The sequence below is a fragment of the Otolemur garnettii genome, unplaced genomic scaffold, assembly GCF_000181295.1.
Source record: "Otolemur garnettii isolate 467f Iridium unplaced genomic scaffold, OtoGar3 scaffold00006, whole genome shotgun sequence".
In the NCBI taxonomy this organism is placed as follows: Eukaryota; Metazoa; Chordata; class Mammalia; order Primates; family Galagidae; genus Otolemur; species Otolemur garnettii.
The window spans coordinates 29,713,863-29,732,715 of NW_003852401.1; the positions used below are offsets into that span (position 1 = coordinate 29,713,863).

Here is an 18,853-nt window from a genome sequence, read left to right on the forward strand (position 1 = left end):
TCCTTTTTTGAGAAAGAGTTTTACTTTGTCACCCTGAGTAGAGTGCCGTGGCATCATAGCTCACAGCAACCTCAAACTCTTGGGCTCCAATAATCCTTTTGCTTCAGCCTCCCGGGTAGCTGGGACTACAGGCGCCTGCCACAGTGCTCAGCTATTTTTAGAGATGGGGTCTCACTCTGGCTCAGGCTGGTCTCCTGAGCTCAAGCAATCCACCCACCTCAGCCTTCCAATGCTAGGATTACAGGTGTGAACCACCGTACACAGTCCTTGAAAGTTGTTTTAAACATGTATTTAGCAACCAGGATTTCAAAGAGAAAACATCAAATCTTTTGGCCTACCATAACATGTCCCCCAAAGGTGTCATAATCAAAAAACTGGCACTGATTGTCTGCATAGCAGGAGTCCTCCATTTCTCCTTGGATCACAACATTCCTGGTGAGAAGTCCAACCTCAGCTCTCATGTCTACACCATCTACGATCTCACCCATGTGCAGGAACTGAGGGGTTTCTGGTGGAAGTGGGCAAGGAAAAAAGAATGTTAGAACAAAGAAAATAAGTAACTTATGTCAAAAAGATATTCCTCTTATCAGTAACTTTTTACCTGCTTCCTTTTCTAAACCTCAAAACCCCAGAATCCCAGGGTCCAGGGATTTTAAAGGTTATCTAGTACATCCTTCCACCCAACCTATGAACCCTCACTACCAACCGTTCTGCCAATTCTTGAACGGGTGCATTCCCAGATGGCTTGTTCCTCCATGAAGTAGCTGAATCTTCCCTTGAACAGCACTACTAACTTGGAATCTGCCTAATGACCCAGAGTCATTTTCCCTAGCTCCTGTCCATATGACTGTGGCTTATTCCCCTGAGTACATATGAAGACCAAATGCATAGTGAGTCCCTAAAACAAACAGCTTTATAGATATTAATATCAGGGTGTCAGTTGCTTATGCCTCTCATGCTTCTCCTTGAAAGCTAAAGTAATCGGGTGGCACCTGTGGCTCAAAGGAGTAAGGCGCCGGCCCCATATGCCAGAGGTGGTGGGTTCAAACCCAGCCCCAGCCAAAAACTGCAAAAATAAAAACAAAAAAACAAGTATAAAAAAAAAAAAAAGAAAAAAAAGAAAGCTAAAGTAATCAACAATACAGAAATTACCATCTTTTCTTTCCCATTTCTTATTTTACTATTAGTAAGCATTCCCTTAAATTCCTTCTTTTACTGGGAATTTAGAAGCACTTCGATAATGAGCTCTTTATCTGATGCTCTTCTTATGTAAACTCAGGAAGGGAAAGTACACAGAAATCCTGGGAGGTGAGCTCAGGAACACTCATCACACAGGCTCGTTAACAAGACTGGGAATTTCCAAAAAGGTTAATATAAGATGGCATCACGGTTTTTAGAGATTTTGTTGTTGTTCTTGTTTTGCTTATGCAGTGTATTATCAAGAAGGAAAAGCATAACATTGACCCATAGAGAAGGAGTGCCAAGTGAGCCAATCACTTTTTTTATACACAGAATTGTTTTCTTTAAACTTTCAAAACTGTAAATTACCTATGATGCTAAATTACTGAAAAACTGGATAAATACTTACTGAACAGTTACTATAAACTCTTTTGTTTTATCCCATAAATGTATAATCTCGAGTGCAGAAGGAAAGCAATAAAATGAGTGAAACGAATTCCATAAATGCACAATGAATTTCCTAAATGCAGCAAGGTACAAAGCGGCTTTGCCTCAGTAACAGGCTCAGAATAAAAGTCCCTGGTAAATGTCAGGCATTCTTTCTATGTACAACTTATCATGAGAATATTTTTGTGTATTGCTTTCCTTCAAAAAAATGTATTATTCAAGATTATCACAGAAATATAGTCTCATGAAAATATCTACTTAGTTCCATTGTAAATATTAGCAAGATTTATTTTTTGCCAAGTAAGGCAGACACTAAAAAACCATGGGATTTTTTTTTTTTTAATTAAGTAAGACTTCTTGGCCCTTGCTAAGAGGAGTAATTATCAATTATAACATAAAGTTAACAAAACAATCAAGAAAGAGTCTATCAAAAAATGGATCTAACTGATAGTTGGGTTTACTGTTATCTGACAGTAGAAAATTAATAAGGAAAAAGTTAAAAAAGACCTTGAAAAATATCAGTCCATCTAGTCCACGTCTTTTTGTGTGTGTGTGAAAAGAAAAACAAACCAAAGCACTGATGTGGCTGCTATGTGTTGTCATCAGGAAGAACACTGCTCACCAACCACTCTCATCCAACACCCTCTGGAATCTAGCATTCAATGCATTCCACTGCTACAACTTTCAATACTAATGATGATGGGAGCGGCACCTGTGGCTCAAATGGATAGGGCACTGGCCCCATATACAGAGGGTGACGGGTTCAAACCCAGCTCTGGCCAAACTGCAACAAAAAAATACCCAGGCATTGTGGCGGGCGCCTATAGTCCCAGCTACTGGGGAGGCTGAGACAAGGGAATCGCCTAAGCCCAGGAGTAGGAGGTTGCTGGGAGCTATGTGACGCCACAGCACTCTATTGAGGGTGGTAAAGTGAGACTCTGTCTCTACAAAAAAAAAAAACAAAAAAAAAATTAACGATGATGGTGGTGATAGGGGTGATTGGGAAGAAAAAAGATTACAGGAATCAAATGCCAAGAAGCACTCGGAGCTGTGTGATACCTTTGACTTTGACCTGAAAGCGGCTGCACTCGGGACATGGAAGGAGAGAGAACTCCTCGGCCTGGTACATAGAATAGTCCGTGCTCGCGACCACGATCTGGTCTCCGGGCTTCCAGCTACTAACATCATCCATCAGATGAAGCTTCACTCCATCCACAACCTCTACTCGGAAACCTGAAAGAGAAACACCTAAACAAGAAACAAAAAAACAAAACAAAAAAAGCTGCATTAACAGTAATTTTTTTCCTTCTAAATTCAATCCTCTCTTTGATTTACAAGTCAACTTAAGAAACCACAATTCAGCATACTTCTACTATTGCTATATATGTACCAGTCATGCTGCAGCTACAATTGATAATATGAAAATAAAAATCTCTGCCCTCGGGGGGAAGAGTATCCCATACACGCCTAGCCACAACAGGATATAAGATGTCACTTCAGTCAGCTATTCATGATTTTCAAGAAAGCTCTCAATTGCCAGATCTCTTGCTGTATTTGAACTTAGTGCTAAATCTCTATTACTGTCCCCAAACCATCTTAATTTGTGAGAAGAACACATACGCAGGTAGAGGCTGAACAGAACAATTCTGTAAACATCACTGCTTCAACTGGATCCAAGCACAGCACCTAAGCGTACAGCCAAGCTTAATACTAAGAATAAAAGTCGGTCTCAGAAAACTCCTCATTTCTATGCCTTTGCTCATGCTTTATTTTCCACCTAGAATCTCTCTCCTTTCTTCACCAACCAGGATACTGTCTACCTTTTATGAAGTTCAAGTGAATCTTTAAAGACATCCCAAATGTCCTTGCTGAAAGCAAGCTCTCGGTCTCTGGTATTCTCATGTATTCTCCTGGGTAGAGTTCAGGGCTTCCTAAGGGAGACTAGCTCACCTCAGAAGTGGCATCAGAGAAGGCAGCACAGTGCGTCCACTTACGCACTCTCTACCCTGTCTCGTTTGTTTCATGGATAACTGCTGGATGGATGAGCGTGTCCAGTTTGCTCTGCTGTGTGACCTAAGGTCGCATGACAGTGCCCTGTCTAACCCAGCTCCTTTCTTAAGCAATCTCAAAACTACTTTTGACTTGATAAAAAAATAAAATAAATAAAAACTACTAATTATTGATCTCTCCTAATATCTCCTTTGAAACTCAATTAGACAGAAAACCAGATCCATCATGAAAGAAAACCTGATCCATCTTCTCTGTCACTTATATTTTCTTTATACATGATCCAGCATATAAGCATTTATTGCTTCTCTAACATCTGTGATATGATGTCTAAACCTGAAAGCTGATCTGACATGCACAGAATAGATTAAAGCTACTCATAATATCCACGGAGGGGAAAAACACCTGTTAAACTCAAAGAGTTTAACGAACACCTGTACTTCTCTACGATCCTTCCAACTAACTAATGGCATACTACTCTGGGGCCGCTTGACTATGCTGGCTCTAAAGGACAATGATAGGCATGAAAGAACACATTTACTTAAGAAAACAAAAGGAGGGAAATTCAGGCGAGGAACAAGGAACTGTATAGATCAACGGTCCTCAAACTTTTTAAACGGGGGCCAGTTCACTGTCGCTTAGATCGTTGGAGGGCCAGACTGCGGGCCCCAGGACGAATTGGCTGCTAAGCAGGACAGGCAATGGCAGGAAAAACACCCAGCGGGCCTGATAAACGCCCTAGGCGGGCAGCACGTGGCCTGCGGGCCATAGTTTGAGGACACCTGGTATAGATACTCTTACCCTCTTCAAGCCAACTCTTCAGATAAAACTTAACACGGGCCGGTCTTGATTCTGTTCTTTTAGACTCTAATCTACCCTGCTTTTCTATGTTTATAAAGCACAAAAGAAAAGTACCTAAAAAATCTAAAGTATTTTTTACATGTTTGTTCTATCCACAGACACCACAGCTGATGAGCTTTTATCCAAATAGTAATATTGATAATACTACATAACTCTAACAATGACAGCTAACAGTCCTTGGGGCTTCACATGCATAACCATTCATCCAAACAACGATGAAAGACACAAACCATAGAACAACCTCTGTAAGTTGACCACCCAAGGGACCAGAACAAGCTGGTCAACAACAAGGAACTAGGTCTACTGTACTGATACATTTGTTGCATGCCTGGTCTATAAAAGTCAGGTAACTGAAGGAGGTAATCAATGAAGGGAGGTGGTCAACTATGGAGGTTCTACTGTATTATATTCATCAGAGACGAAGAAACAAAAGGTCGTGGAGTTAAATAGCTAAAAAGTGGTAGAGTCCAGAATTGAATGGTAGTCTAACTCGAGTCCAAGTTCTTAACCTCTACATTATACTGCCTTCCTAAGAATCAAACTCCTGTTTGGATTCTTAGTAGACTAAGAAACAAGTAGGATAAGAACAAAGATAAAAACTTCATGGCAACAACAATAATCATTCCCCAAATTTCAGATTTTTACCAAAAATTAAAAATACTTCTCCAGAAAGGACAGCTAAGAAGCATTCATGTTTTTCATAAAAATTTCAATAATGCTTTTTTAAAAAGATGACTACTAATGTTTTGACTTGAGAGACGATCAGAATTTGTTTCTTTCTGTTTTTTAAAAAATACCCAGCAGGTTAGATGGGGAAGATTCATACTATTCAATAAACCCTCACTTTTTTCTGACTTTTAAAGAAAATCCTTCCACTGGCTGCCTCCCCCCCAGGGCCAGGATATAGGGATGGGCGGTGGATGATTAAGAAAAAGAAAAAGAAAATCCTGCCTGAGATTACCTCTGATTAGCACTTACTGAATTGGAAGCATGAGAGGAAGTAAGTTCATCTTCCCTGCTTCCTGGAGAGAATCTCTAGCTCTTCCAGAAAGCAAGGGTCACTGAGAACACGGGACATCAACAGCATCCTGTGACAGATAGCTAGAACGTACCCTCTTCCAGAAATGAGTAGTTGTCAGTAATGCGGGAATGAAAACAACACTTCCCACAAAGGAAACATTGCTCAAGGTCTGTCACAGTCATTATCCTGTCTAGAATCTTCTTGGAGGCCTGCCACTTATCTCCACGTACAGGACCAAATTCTGGCTCAGAAATGCTCGTGTCACCCGCCTCTGTTTTAGTATAGCCAAGGAAACAACAGTCAGTCATCTCGGAAGCAGAGAGCTGGGGCTTGATTCCGGCTTCCTCAGCCCCAATAGATACCACCTCCTCGCTGCAAACCCAGAAGGTTTCCTTCTAGACCAGAAAGATCTATTCTAGCTTGGAGACTCCCCAACTCTACTTTGTTCAAAAAGATTAAGGACAGTGAGAAAACTATTTCAACGGCTATTCGCTGAGAAATCTAACCAGACACTCATTGAACACAATATTACTTCTTTAAAAAAATCTGTCCCAGCTCGGCGCCTATAGCTCAACCGGCTAAGGCGCCAGCCACGTATACCTAAGGTGGCGGGTTCGAATCCCCAGCCCGGACCCGCCAAACAACAATGACGGCTGCAACCAAAAAATAGCCGGGCGTTGTGGCGGGCGCCTGTGGTCCCAGCTACTTGGGAGGCGGAGGCAGGAGACTCGCTTGAGCCCAGGAGTTGGAGGTTGCTGTGAGCTGTAATGCCACGGCACTCTGCCCAGGGGGACAGCTTGAGGCTCTGTCTCAAAAAAAAAAAAAATCTGTCCCAATACTGGGTGGCACCTGTGGCTCGAAGGAGAAAGGCTCTGGCCCCATATGCCGGAGGTGGCGGGTTCAAACCCAGCCCCAGCCAAAAAGAAAAAAATCTGTCGCAATACTTACCCACATCTTATAAGAATATAAACCGTACTTGCTTACCTTCAATCCATTCGCTGTAAGCTGTCACAGAGAACTTCTGCCCATCCATGGTATAAAATTCTCTTTGGGCAAGAGCCTTCCCGCCACTACTGTGATTTTCATAGTTTCTCACAGATTCATTGCAAGAAGTGCTTCCACCGTCAATGACCCCAACTAAAGCCCACGCTTGCCTAGAAGGAAAAAGAGTATGTGCTTTTGATTGTTATGCTATTGACCCAAATCCCTGACACCAATGTTATGACAGGGTGCTGACTTTCAAGTTCGATTTTTACCGATCTTTAATCCTTTTTCCACAAGGTTGCAGTTCCAAACTGACATAACCAACGTCTAGAAGGAAATACACCTGATTTATACTTGTTTGCTCATGTTTGTAACAGGTGAAACACTGATGACTGTGACTTCAACTAATCACTGACTTCCTTCCTTAACACACACCCATCTTACATGTCATTCTAGCCACAAATCCATGTATTAATATTTGCTATTGTTTAAATGATTATCACCTGCTTACTTTTAAAGTAGCCTCTGCAATGGTCTCAAAAATCTAACTGCATAACAGAATCACATGGGAAGCTTGAGAAATACATCAATGCACAGACATCATCCCACGCGAAGGCAATCATAATAGCTAAAGGTTGGGCCCCAGTATTTAAAGTTCCCAGGTAATCTGAATGTGCTGATGGACTTGAGAACCACTGAGTTTGAGCAGTGGCTCCCAAAGTTTAGCAAACATGAGCATCACCTGCAGGGAGGGTGTGTTAAATGAGACTGCCGGGCCCCACCCTCTGGGTGATGCTAATGCAGCTGGTCAGGACACCAGACATTGAGAACCCCTAAATTAGAGACTAGAGGATAGAGTAGTAATTATCAACCTTTAATCACCTGGAGAGTTCTAGTCTTCTCTCTGATATAGTAATCTAAGGTGAGCCCCAGGCATTAGAATTTTTTAGTCTCCAGGTGTGCAAGCAAGGCAGTGAAACACTAAGTTAGAGGTTTCTTTTTTGTTTTGTTGAGGAAGAGTCTGACTCTCTCACCCTGGCATCATAGTTCACAGCAACCTCAAACTCTTGGGCTCAAGTGATCCTCTTGCCTCAGTGTCCCATGTAACTGGAACTATAGGCACCCACCACAATGCCTGGCTATGTTTTTTAGTAGAGACAGGGTCTTGCTCCAGCTCAGGCTGGTCTCAAACTCCTGAGCTCAAGCAATCTACCCACCTCCGCCTCCCAGAGTGCTGGGATTACAGGCATGAGCCACCGTGCCAGGACTGAGTTAAAGGTTTCTTAACATTCTTATGTCAAAGCTGTAGAATCACTACCCAACAGATTTAAACTTTACAGTCTATGTGTCTATTTGTTGAAAGCAATGTATTTGAAAATGCCATTATTTCCGATACTAAATATCCAAAGGGCTTGCTCAAGCTTGTGGCCAAAAGCAATCAAAGAAAAAGGACAATTTTTACAAGGCCAGAAAATTGGCCTTAAGACTCTCGGTGCAAAACATGAAAAGAAAAATGTCGACTTCCTACTCTAGAAAAAACTGCCAAACATAATCTCTGCCAGACAGATGGCTGGATAGTCACAGATAAAAATTAACCAAAGCATGCCTACACCCTTATAATTTCCACAGCTGCCCTATGTGGATTAGCTACTCTTTGGATGACAATGTTTTGTGGCTCTATTTATATCCCTTCATATACAGCAGAAAGAATCAAATAAAGAATGTCTCAATTTATTGTCTCATATTTGAGAGGGAAGGAGAGGAAGGATACCAGAGGCTTCCTTTATTTACCAGAACAGTCTCAGCAATTAGAAAACAATGTTCTCTTTTATTGCCATTATCTCCCAAACACTCCTACTTCCCTCCTCCACTTGAGAAAAATTTCAGCTTATTACAACATTATCTTCAAAGGCCTATGTGTTTATGTACATTGGAGATAATGTCGATGCAATGGAACTGTTGGCAAAAGATCACAACTCTCCTCTGTCAACTTGGGTAACACTGAAACGGAATTTAGAAGCAATATTTAGAGTGAATTCAGAAACCGGTAGGGAGAGAAACCAGAGAAAGTCAAAATATTCACAACTAACAGGATCACACAAATCTAGAAACAACAATGACATGAAGAAATAGAAGCTGTAATCCCTGGCATTACTGGATAATGAAACAAAGTAGGTCTCTAAAAAGACCATCCCCCCACTGGTAGGTCTATAAATTACAGAAATACACGTACCTACATACAGAAATGGGTAAAGAAACATTTTAGAGAAGTTATTTTTTATGATAGGTCTACCAGTAAATAAACTGTGGTACCGTCATACAATATAAAATAAACAGCATCAGAAATGAACCAACACGCCATGCTACATGAATGACATTTAACAATGTAACATTGCGCAAAGAAGCCAGAAATAAAGGAAGACGTACTGTCTGCTTCCGTTTATATGAAGTTCAAAAACAGGCAAACCTAAATTTTAATGGATCCCACAAACTCAAGAGTCTGATAACCTTTGGTGGGGAAGGGAGTGGTTCGGGAAGGAGCTTCTGGGCTGCTGGTGATGTCCTACTTCTTGACCTGGGTGGTGTTTACACAGGTATCATGTTGTGAGAGATCCCTACAACTCTACATTCTTATTTTCAGTACTTTTTTGTATGTGTACTATATCCCTCCCCCCGCCCCCGAAAAAGCCCTGTGAGGTTTTGCACATGGAATTCCCTCTGTCTAGGAAGCCTTCCTTCTCCACTGTCGTCTACACAGCACACTGCTGAACTCCTCTGCACCTCTTGCCTTTGGGACGCCTATACTGATTCTCTAGGCCAATTAATTCAGGGCTTCTTTCTCTTCTGCTCTGACTCTCATTACACCCTGTAACTGCAGTGAGTGTTTCCTGGTATGACCATCTATTTAGTTCCCTGTTTATCCACTGGATTAAATGAAAAGACAGTGTCCTTCTGTCTAAGCATCTAAGGGTATTGAACACGTAGCATCTCTAAAATGTAAAAGACCCCAGTTCTTCACTAGTTTTTTGTCTTCTAGAATTTCTCTTCTCTAAAATGTCTGTATGTAACATTCCATTCCAACAAGCTACCATGGAAGGAAAAAAATAATTACTACATCATTTCAGCAGTTGGGTTTCTTTTTTCACGGCAGAGATTCCTCAACGTTTCTAAGAACTTAGCAGAATTAAAGCTTCTGGTTTTCGGATTAAATGTTGAAGTAGCTATTTCCCTCGGCTTCAGAACTGCATTAGGAAATCATGGTTAATTAGGACATGGCACAAGAACCATAAACAGTAGGAATGAACTCTACCATCCAGATAAATTTCTAGCCCTCTAACTTTTTCCTTCCTCACTTATGCCAGGGCTCCCCAAATGGATGGTATCTGGGCCATCAAATAAGCAGATTCACATTAGCACGCAAAGGTCTCCAGAAACAGAAAGAAAAAGAAAATCCTGCCTGCTCTACCCACCTTGGGCTTTTTAGAATAGACTTTATACCTTGGCATGAAATTCTGCCCTAACCTTTCAACTGGTAAGGTGCCTCAATTAGCCTGAGTTTCATATGTTCAGAAAGTAACGGAAGGGGGAAGTAGCCTCAGAGGCAAAGTGTTCTTAGACTGCGTAATCATTTCTTGGTACGACTTTTCTCTTCTGGACTTTTCACAAGCCTGACACAGCAGCTCACAAAGGGCTTCTCAAACTGAAGCCAGGAGAGCTTTTGTATCCCAAGTTCTGTCTATCCCCCACACACACACACACTGCAGAGCAGCCACACCTGCGAACTGAACTGTCCCGTCCCTTCTGACACCTGAGTTTAGGCTGCGCTGTCTTGCGGTTCCCTTCCCCACCCCCACACTCCCCTCCTACAGACACAGACAGCTGGGAAGGAAAGAACAAAGTCTGCCCACCTGTAGCCCAGCCCCTGGATCAGCTTACTTCCCAGCCGGTCCTGGATCATCTGGATGGTTTCCTGTAAGAGGCTTTTGGCTGCTGAATCTCCGACAGCTATGGCAACAATCCGACCCGGATCCTGCACTCTTAGAAATTCCTGAAGCCGCCTGCTCTCATTGTGGTATTCGTGGGTATCAAACCTCTCAATTTCCAAAATTCTGGCCGTGTCTTGGTCGATGACCCTCACATTGAGGCCCCGGGAAAAGTCCTTTTCAAAGGCATAAGACCCAAAAACCAAGCCTGCTGAGTGCAGGGTCCTCGCCAGCACCGTCCAGGACGCTGACCGTGCTCCGTGCAGCTCCAGCGTCCCACCAGCTTCCACACCGATAAACTTTTTGCCAAATGTTGGCATACTTTCACCTTCATCTGACTTGCCATACAAGGCAATTGTCGCTTTGGATTTATAGTGGCATTTTTCTGCTCCAATATGAAGCGCCCCACCATCCTGAATCAGGATGTAACGAGTCCTTAAAGTAATATTTCTGGATCCATCTTTGTCATCCCCAAAAACAAGCAGTCCTGCAGGGAACAACACTACTGTAAGCCGTCATCTAAAACATCCTTCTGGGATACAAAGCAGTAGATTCCACCTTACAGGGGAAAAATAAAATAAACTTCCACTATTCAGTTGACAAGAATAATGAAGAGTCTGGTTAGAAAACTAAGCTGGTTTTTAAAACACAGTAAAGGGAAAAATGAAGTGTTTGTTCTTCACATATAAAAAATGTCCATGAGTATGAACTTTGATTCTTTCTTTCCCCCCCCTTTTTTTTTCTGAGACAGTCTCACTCTGTTGCCCAGGCTAGACTACCAGGGCCTCAGCCTAGCTTATAGCAAGTTCAAACTTCTGGGTTTAGGCAATCCTCCTGCCTCAGCCTCCCGAGTAGCTGGGACTATACCCATGCCCCACTACACCCATTTAATTTTTCTATTTTTAGCAGAGACAGAGTCTCCTTGCTCAGGCTGGTCTCAAACTCTTGACCTCAAGGGATCCTCCCACCTCAGCCTCCTAGAATGCTAGAATTATAGGCTTAATCCTAGCCTATACCTGTCACCACATCTAGCCATCAGTTCATTCATTTAGAGTAAATCATTTCTAGAAAATAGCTAAGAGTCTATAAATCTGAATCTCACATATATATATATATATAAAAAATTCATGTTAACTCTTATCATTCTCCATCACTTGTAACAAAGACTTAGCTGGGAGAGATCACCTCTCTAGAACTACTTCCTTGCCTATAAGTCAAGGGTCTTCACTTGAGTGATGACTAAGGTCCTTCCAGCTCTTGAATTCTAAGGTTCTCCTAGGAAATTTACATAGCTCCCTGGTGAGGATGACACCACATCCTAAGGGTTCTTCCACATAAGAATAGTTTTGTACCTAAGGAACATTAAATATACTCCACATTATAGAGCAGCCCTGCTATTCCCATAGGCAGAGACCCTTACCTACCTCCATCCTGAATGACTATAGAATTCACTGTGACATCTGAGGTCAGACGGAACATATCTCCTTTCTTGATAACAACTTGTTTTGCAGAATCTTGTCCTGGATCCCAGTTCCTGAGACGAGGATTTTGATCAGGGCAATTCTCTATTTAAAAAAAAAAAAACATGCAACATGGGTATCCTATCCAAACCAACAAAATGCAAAATACCATTAGCCAAATCTAAGCACTACCATAATTTAAAGTCAGTCTGCAAGAAATCTGCCAACACATTCTGATCTCCTGCCAGAATCCCACCCTTTAACACCAAGCAGAGAACTGTCATATCCTTTCATTTTCTATCATACTAAGAAAAAAAGTATCATTACTAAACTAAGTTGCTAACATCTGCTTCATGTAAAACTTTCCAAGGTAAAAATGGAGTTCATCTTAATCAACTACTCTGGAAATAAACCAATAGTAAAAGGAAAAAAAATTAAATTGTCCTGGGTCTCACAACACTAGAAAGCTATTTTAATATTTATCTATATTAATTAATCAAAAATGGAAGTTGCCTAATCATATGTCTATTGGGTCTCCACAAATTCCTTCCTATGCACAGTGAATCATGAAGTAGGTGAGAACCGCACCTCTTTCCAGGGCAGAGGCCGAGAAACAACTTCCTCAGCCATGTACACCTTCCTAATGAAACTGCAGGAGGCAAGTGACCAAGGATGTGACTTCTTATTTTCAGAGATGAGGAAATTACAGGTTAGAGAAACCAAAGATCACTTAGCAAACCCAGGGACAGGGAAGTTCTCCTTTCAGAAATGAGGGTTTTTTTTTAACCTTTACTAGAATTAGAGCTTGCCTCTTGAATAGGTGATGATGAAAACATAAAAATATTTTGCACTGCCATAGCTATTTAATGCAGGACACCTTTAGTACCTGCCATACTTTGGAGGAGGAGGGGAAAATAAAAATCAACCTTCAGTGTTGATAGCTAAGAACCAAGTCTTTGCTGAACATCAATTTGTTCACTCTGTACCAGATATCATAAAATTTGTAAAGCACAGAATGAATCCACATTTCCTAAGAGTTTATAATGGAGCTTAGGAGAAAAAGCCACCATGCCTGAAATGAGAAGATGTGTTACTTCAGGTGCAAACAAATGCAGGCAAAGGAAAGATGGGCTGGAGTCACTGAGGAAGCTTCCTGAAACACGTGACACTAGACTTAGACCCCAAATGTTGGAGAATATCTATGTAAGAGGAGCATAAGGGGAGATAACACTAGCAATGGGAGTATCCAATGCTATCCAAGCCCATTCGGCTGCTCAGAAAAGCAAGGCGTCCATTGCCTTTAAACTAAGCAAAGGTAGGAACAGACAAGATACACTTGGGAACCATATGAAGAAATTCCTCTTGTTGAGGTGGAAGGTACGTGAGAAAAAGCAGAAACTTGGCGCAGCACAAAGAGATCAGTCTGTATAGAAAAATATCTGATTTCTGGGTGGCACCTGTGTCTCAGTGAGGAGGGCGCCAGCCCCATATACCCCGGGTGGCAGGTTCGAACCCGGCCCCAGGCAAACCACAACAAAGGCATTGTGGCGGGCACCTGTAGTCCCAGCTACTCGGGAGGCTGAGGCAAGAGGATCACCTAAGCCCAAGAGCTGGAGGTTGCCGTGAGCTGTGATGCCACAGCACTCTACCAAGGGTGACAAAGTGAGACTCTGTCTCTAAAAAAAAAAAAAAAAGAAAGAAAGAAAGAAAGATATCTGATTCCTCATTTTGAACTTGCATAATACTACTGCAAGCGTCTTCCTGTTTCTAAGCTTTTACTACCTTACCGCCCTAGGCATATGCTTTCTCTTTAAGGTGACAGTCTTACCATTAAAATTAGTCTAGCTACTTAAGTCCTTGGCAATTATTTCATGGAATATTTTTTCTCACAGCAGTTTCATTAATTCTTCTGATAAATCAATGATTATCACTGTTATACTAAAAGCCATTTTATTTTGAAACTGAGTCTTATTTTTCACCTTCAATAGAGTACTATGACATCATAGCTCACAGCAATCTCAAACACTTGGGCTCAAGCAATCCTCTTGCTTCAGCCTCCCAAGTAGCTGGGACTACAAGTGACCACAACAACACTCAGCTATTTATTTATTTATTTATTTATTTATTTTGGAGACAAAGTTCCACTTTGTCACCCTTGGTACAATGTCCTGGCATCATAGCTCAAAACAACCTCAAACTCTTGGGCTCACATGATCCTCGATGCTTCAGCTTCCCAAGTAGCTGGGACTATAAGGACCCACCACAATGCCTGGCTAGTTTTTCTATTTTTAGTAGCGACAGGGTCTCCCCCTCTTGCTTTCTCTGGTCTCAAACTCCTGAGCTCAAGCAATCTACCCAGCTCAGCCTCCCAGAGTCCTAAGATTATAGGAATGTAAAAGCAACCTTTAAACTTTCCTTGCCATCAAAGAAAAAAGAAATCTCTTAACTTGGTTCTGCTATAATACTAAGGATTTCTTGAACTCTTTTCATAAATGTTGTAGCTGGAATTCTCCATAGTACCATAACAAGAAGCACTGTACCCAGCTACAGAGAAGGAAATTCAGCCTACTTCAATAGTTATATAATTCCTCTTAATTGTTTATAATTATTCCCCAGGACATCATGCTTCTTTAGTACCCTCACTAAAAATTCCAGCCTGTTTGCTCTCAGTACAAAACACTTAATGAGAAAATGTGTGGTCTGTACAAAGCACTGGAAAACAGCTCAGCCAGCCGTACCTTCCCAGTTACCCACTTGCAGAGCAGTGAGTACATTATCAAAGTTATGTAACAGCAGTAACCACAGTGAGGCTGACTCTGAAATATTTCAGCATACCAGATCTTTCCACTGATGAGCTGCACTTATACTGCCAAAATGTAAAACTAAAAAAGAATGTTGATTCAAGGAACCACATCAGCAATTCAGGGGAATAAGAAAACACCAGTGAAAGCCACAGATTTTCAGCTCTGATTTCCCACCAGTCTAGCATTCCTTTACTGTAGATTAGTTGGGAAGTATGAATCAGCAACAGTAAACTTGGTCACTCTGCTGGGAAAAGGAATGCATGCAATGGAAATCAACGTTATGAGTTTATAATGTGGTCTCTCCTGGCTTGGTCAATAAAGATACTGATAAGAACATCTCTCTTACTTCAAGTCTTTTCTCTTAGAAGTATTGAAACTACTCTCCCAGGACCTTAATAGCTACAGAATCTCTGAAGCACCCATGGAAGCCGGGTGTAGTAGCTCACACCTGTAATCCTAGCACTTCGGGAGGCTGAGGCAAGTAGATTGCTTGAGCTCATGAATTCGAGATCAGCCTGAACAAGAGCAAGACCCCCACCTCTAAAAAACGCCTGGGTGTTATGGCAGGTGCCTGTAGTCCCAGCTACTTGGGAAGCTGAGGCAAGAGGATTTCCTGAGCCCCAGAGTTTGAGGTTGCTGTGAGCTATGATGCCATGGCACTCTACCAAGGGCAAAAAAATGAAACTCTGTCTCAAAAAAAAAAAAAAAGCACCCATCGAAACTAAGTAAAATAATATTTGTAAGTCTTGCAGATGGATACAATGCTTTTTAACTATTATACTGATTTAAGGAGGCATCTAGTTTGTCAAAAATCTGTTGTAGACTTTGTTAAAAAAGAAAAAAATGTGTTCCTCTGCCACAGCCCCAAACCCTCTGATTTTCACACAGATACACAGGATTCTTTTGTCAGGCGATTCTTTGATGGTACTCTATGGAAGCTAACTGGCAACAAACTTCCTCAAAAGCACTCAAAGTATTGATAACATTACTAACTTGGAAAGAGAAAAGTATTTAAGAAATTTAAATCTCCCTATATATTTAACTATGAAGTAATGGGTGCCTTGTTAGACAAAGATGTCAGAACTTACACATCCTAATACACGTTTTCCCTCAAGGATATATATTGTTACTCCAAAATATTTGAAGCTTCTTCTTTGGAACTATCTCCAAAGCACGTTTTAAACTACAAAGCACAAATCTTACTATTCTTACTTACTTAAAAAAAAAAATCAAATCTAGTTCATCACTAACTACATTTAAGATTACAAAAACTGGCTCGGCGCCTGTGGCTCAAGTGGCTAAGGCGCCAGCCACATACACCTAAGGTGGCAGGTTCAAATCCAGCCTGGGCCCACCAAACAACAATAATGACTGCAACCGAAAAAAATAGCCGGGCGTTGTGCACGGGCGCCTGTGGTCCCAGCTACTTGGGAGGCTGAAGCAGGAGACTCGCTTGAGCCCAGGAGTTGGAGGTTGCTGTCAGCTGTGATGCCACCGCACTCTACCCAGGGGAATAGCTTGAGGTTCTGTCTCAAAAAAAAGATTACAAAAACTTTTGGCAGTCCAAAATTCATATCTACTACAAAGGATGGCACTGTGCTAAAACAGAATGTTTTTAAAGCTTTTAAAAGCATTTCCGAAAGAGATGCTGCAAGAACTGAGACGAGGTGGCAAAATGGAAAGGAAGAGCAATTGTTTAACTGTGTAATTTCCATGAAGTTCCCGAACTTGATCTTGTTCATAAGTCACTCCTCATATTACCTGACTGTATGCTCGTTAGCTAGAGCCAACTTAAGATACTAAGTTTTTTTTAAAAATATTCTACTATTTCCTCATTGCCTAGACTATGTGCTAGGCATACACACACACACACACACACACACACTTACCATCTGGAGCATATTTTGAGGATATTCCTAAAACAACTGCGAGTGCAACAAAAAATGAGAAACTAGTAATAGCGAAGCAAATGAAAGTATTTTTGTGTCTCTTCTGCTTTCGGCTTTCTCTCTGGGTTTGCCGTTCTTCAGAGGAGAAGGCAAAGGTCGCCCGGGCTTCTTGTTGGATGGAGGTAAATTTGGCTGAAGCTTGGCTCTTTGGAGGAGGAGGGGGACGCAGTGGAACAACCTTCCCTGGAACGTAACCAGACGAGCGATGGCTGTTTCCATTCTGAGGTTGGAGAAAAGCAGGGGAGCGTCCCCTGGAATCAGTGGCATACATGATACACTGTCACTATGAAAGGAAAAGAGAAATTAAAGTTCAGAATATGTGAACTATTAATGGCTTATGTACTTTTTTTAACATGGTAAGTATATATAACATAAAACTTACTGTTTTAACTATTGTAAACTAGTTTAGTGGCATTAAATATAGTCACAAAATTGTACGACCATCACTACTACCAATTTTCAGAACTTTTTCATCATCGTAAGGAGAAACTCCATAATCATTAACTAATTCCCCATTCCCCCCAGCTCCTAGGAACCAACAGAATGACTTTTTGAAGATATCAAGTTAACTTACATCCCTGATACATAAACCATATCAGGAATCATCCTCACTGGCTCGGTGCCATGGCTCCTGCCTGTGATCCTAGCACTATGGGAGGCCAAGGCAGGAGGATCCCTTGACCTCAGGAGTTGGAGACCAGCATGAGCAAGAATGAAACCTCATCTCTACTGAAAAAAAAAAAAAAACCAGAGGGCGGAGCCTGTGGCTCAGTGAGTACAGGGCCCTCCTCATATACTGAGGGTGGTGGGGTTAAACCTGCCCGGGCCAAACTGCAACAACAACAAAAAATAGCCCAGCATCATGGCAGGTGCCTGTAGTGCCAGCTACTCGGGAGGCTGAGGCAAGAGAATCGCCTAAGCCCAAGAGCTGGAGGTTGCTGTACACTGTGACACCACAGTACTCCGCCAAGGGCAACAAAGTGAAACTATCTCTAAACAAAAATAAATAAATAAATAAAATTGCTGGGCCTGGGATCCAAGTAACTGTACCTTTTAAATGCTTCCCCAGGGATTCCAATAAGCATCTAGGTTGAGAGCCACTGTTCCACACCAACTGTTCTCAATTCTCAACATGCATAAGAACCACCAGGGAAGCTCATTAAAAATGTAGAGTGCTCTTTGCCTCTGTGATTCTGGCTCAGTTAGTACAAGGAGGGAGGGCCCTGAAGGTTACATTTTAAAAATATATATTTTGATGACCCTAAAGCAAGTGGTCATACTTTAAATACCATTATTCTAAGATCTTCAAATTGAAGTTTAAAGTCTAAGTGTCAAACGGGGACCATAAAGTGGCCCTAAAAAGTTCCAATAGACAGGCATTAACATTTGGGTGTTTAATTCCCCCCACTGGTTTCATCTTGTGGTTAAGCAATCAAGTATTTCAATCTGTGTTATCTTTTAACTATTGACTCCAAATTCTTTCAGTGAGAAAGTCTTAGCACTATCTTTTTTTTAGATCCTCAAATTTTGTTTTAAAAAGCAGTAGACATTCAAATACTATGGTTAAGATGATTTAAAAAATTAGCTAACACACTCAGGGTCAGGGGCTGTTCTAACTACCTCATATGTAGTAACTCAATTAATATATTTAATAAAACAAAGCCGTGAGTACGTGCCATTACCACAATTTTACACATGAGAAAAAACGAGAAAGGTTAATTAACTTCTCCAAAGGTCACACAGTTACTATAGAGGAAAACCAGGACTTAAAGCCAGGTATTTTGGCTCTAACGTTCAGGCTTTTAACGTCTATTACTGTGCCTTTTCAAACAATTGAGAGGCCCCAACTGCAGAGGTGTAACTAGAACTGTGGTGTGTCTGAAAGGGCATATTAATCTCAGGAATTCTTCTCCCAGAAGCTAGCTAGCTCGAGGATATGTGATTGTCTTTGATCTAATAGAAGCACATGAACAAAAGGGGGGGGGTCCTTTTTCATTTTCTGTGTTCTTTATAGAAGAACATATAAGTTTTTGAGTGAAGGAATTTTGAATGAAACTTTACTTTGTTAATTTGCCAAGAGGAAAGAAGGAAGGGAGGGAGGGAGGAATGGAGGGAAGGAGGGAGGAAAGGAGGGAGGAAGGGAGGGAGGGAGTGATGG

General features: G+C 41.5%; 1 protein-coding gene across 1 annotated transcript in view; it reads right to left on the reverse strand.

Annotated features, from left to right (window-relative positions):
* The window catches only part of TMEM2 (transmembrane protein 2), an 82,957-nt gene that overhangs the window by 47,220 nt on the left and 16,884 nt on the right, over positions 1–18,853 (reverse strand). The window contains exons 2-7 of the mRNA XM_003782948.2: positions 16,636–16,978; positions 11,907–12,047; positions 10,408–10,969; positions 6,500–6,669; positions 2,686–2,874; positions 339–508 (exon numbers count right to left, since the gene is read on the reverse strand). Of these exons, the coding sequence (XP_003782996.1) occupies positions 339–508; positions 2,686–2,874; positions 6,500–6,669; positions 10,408–10,969; positions 11,907–12,047; positions 16,636–16,966 (1,563 nt within the window). The 5' untranslated portion in view covers positions 16,967–16,978. The remainder of the gene's footprint in view (positions 1–338; positions 509–2,685; positions 2,875–6,499; positions 6,670–10,407; positions 10,970–11,906; positions 12,048–16,635; positions 16,979–18,853) is intronic.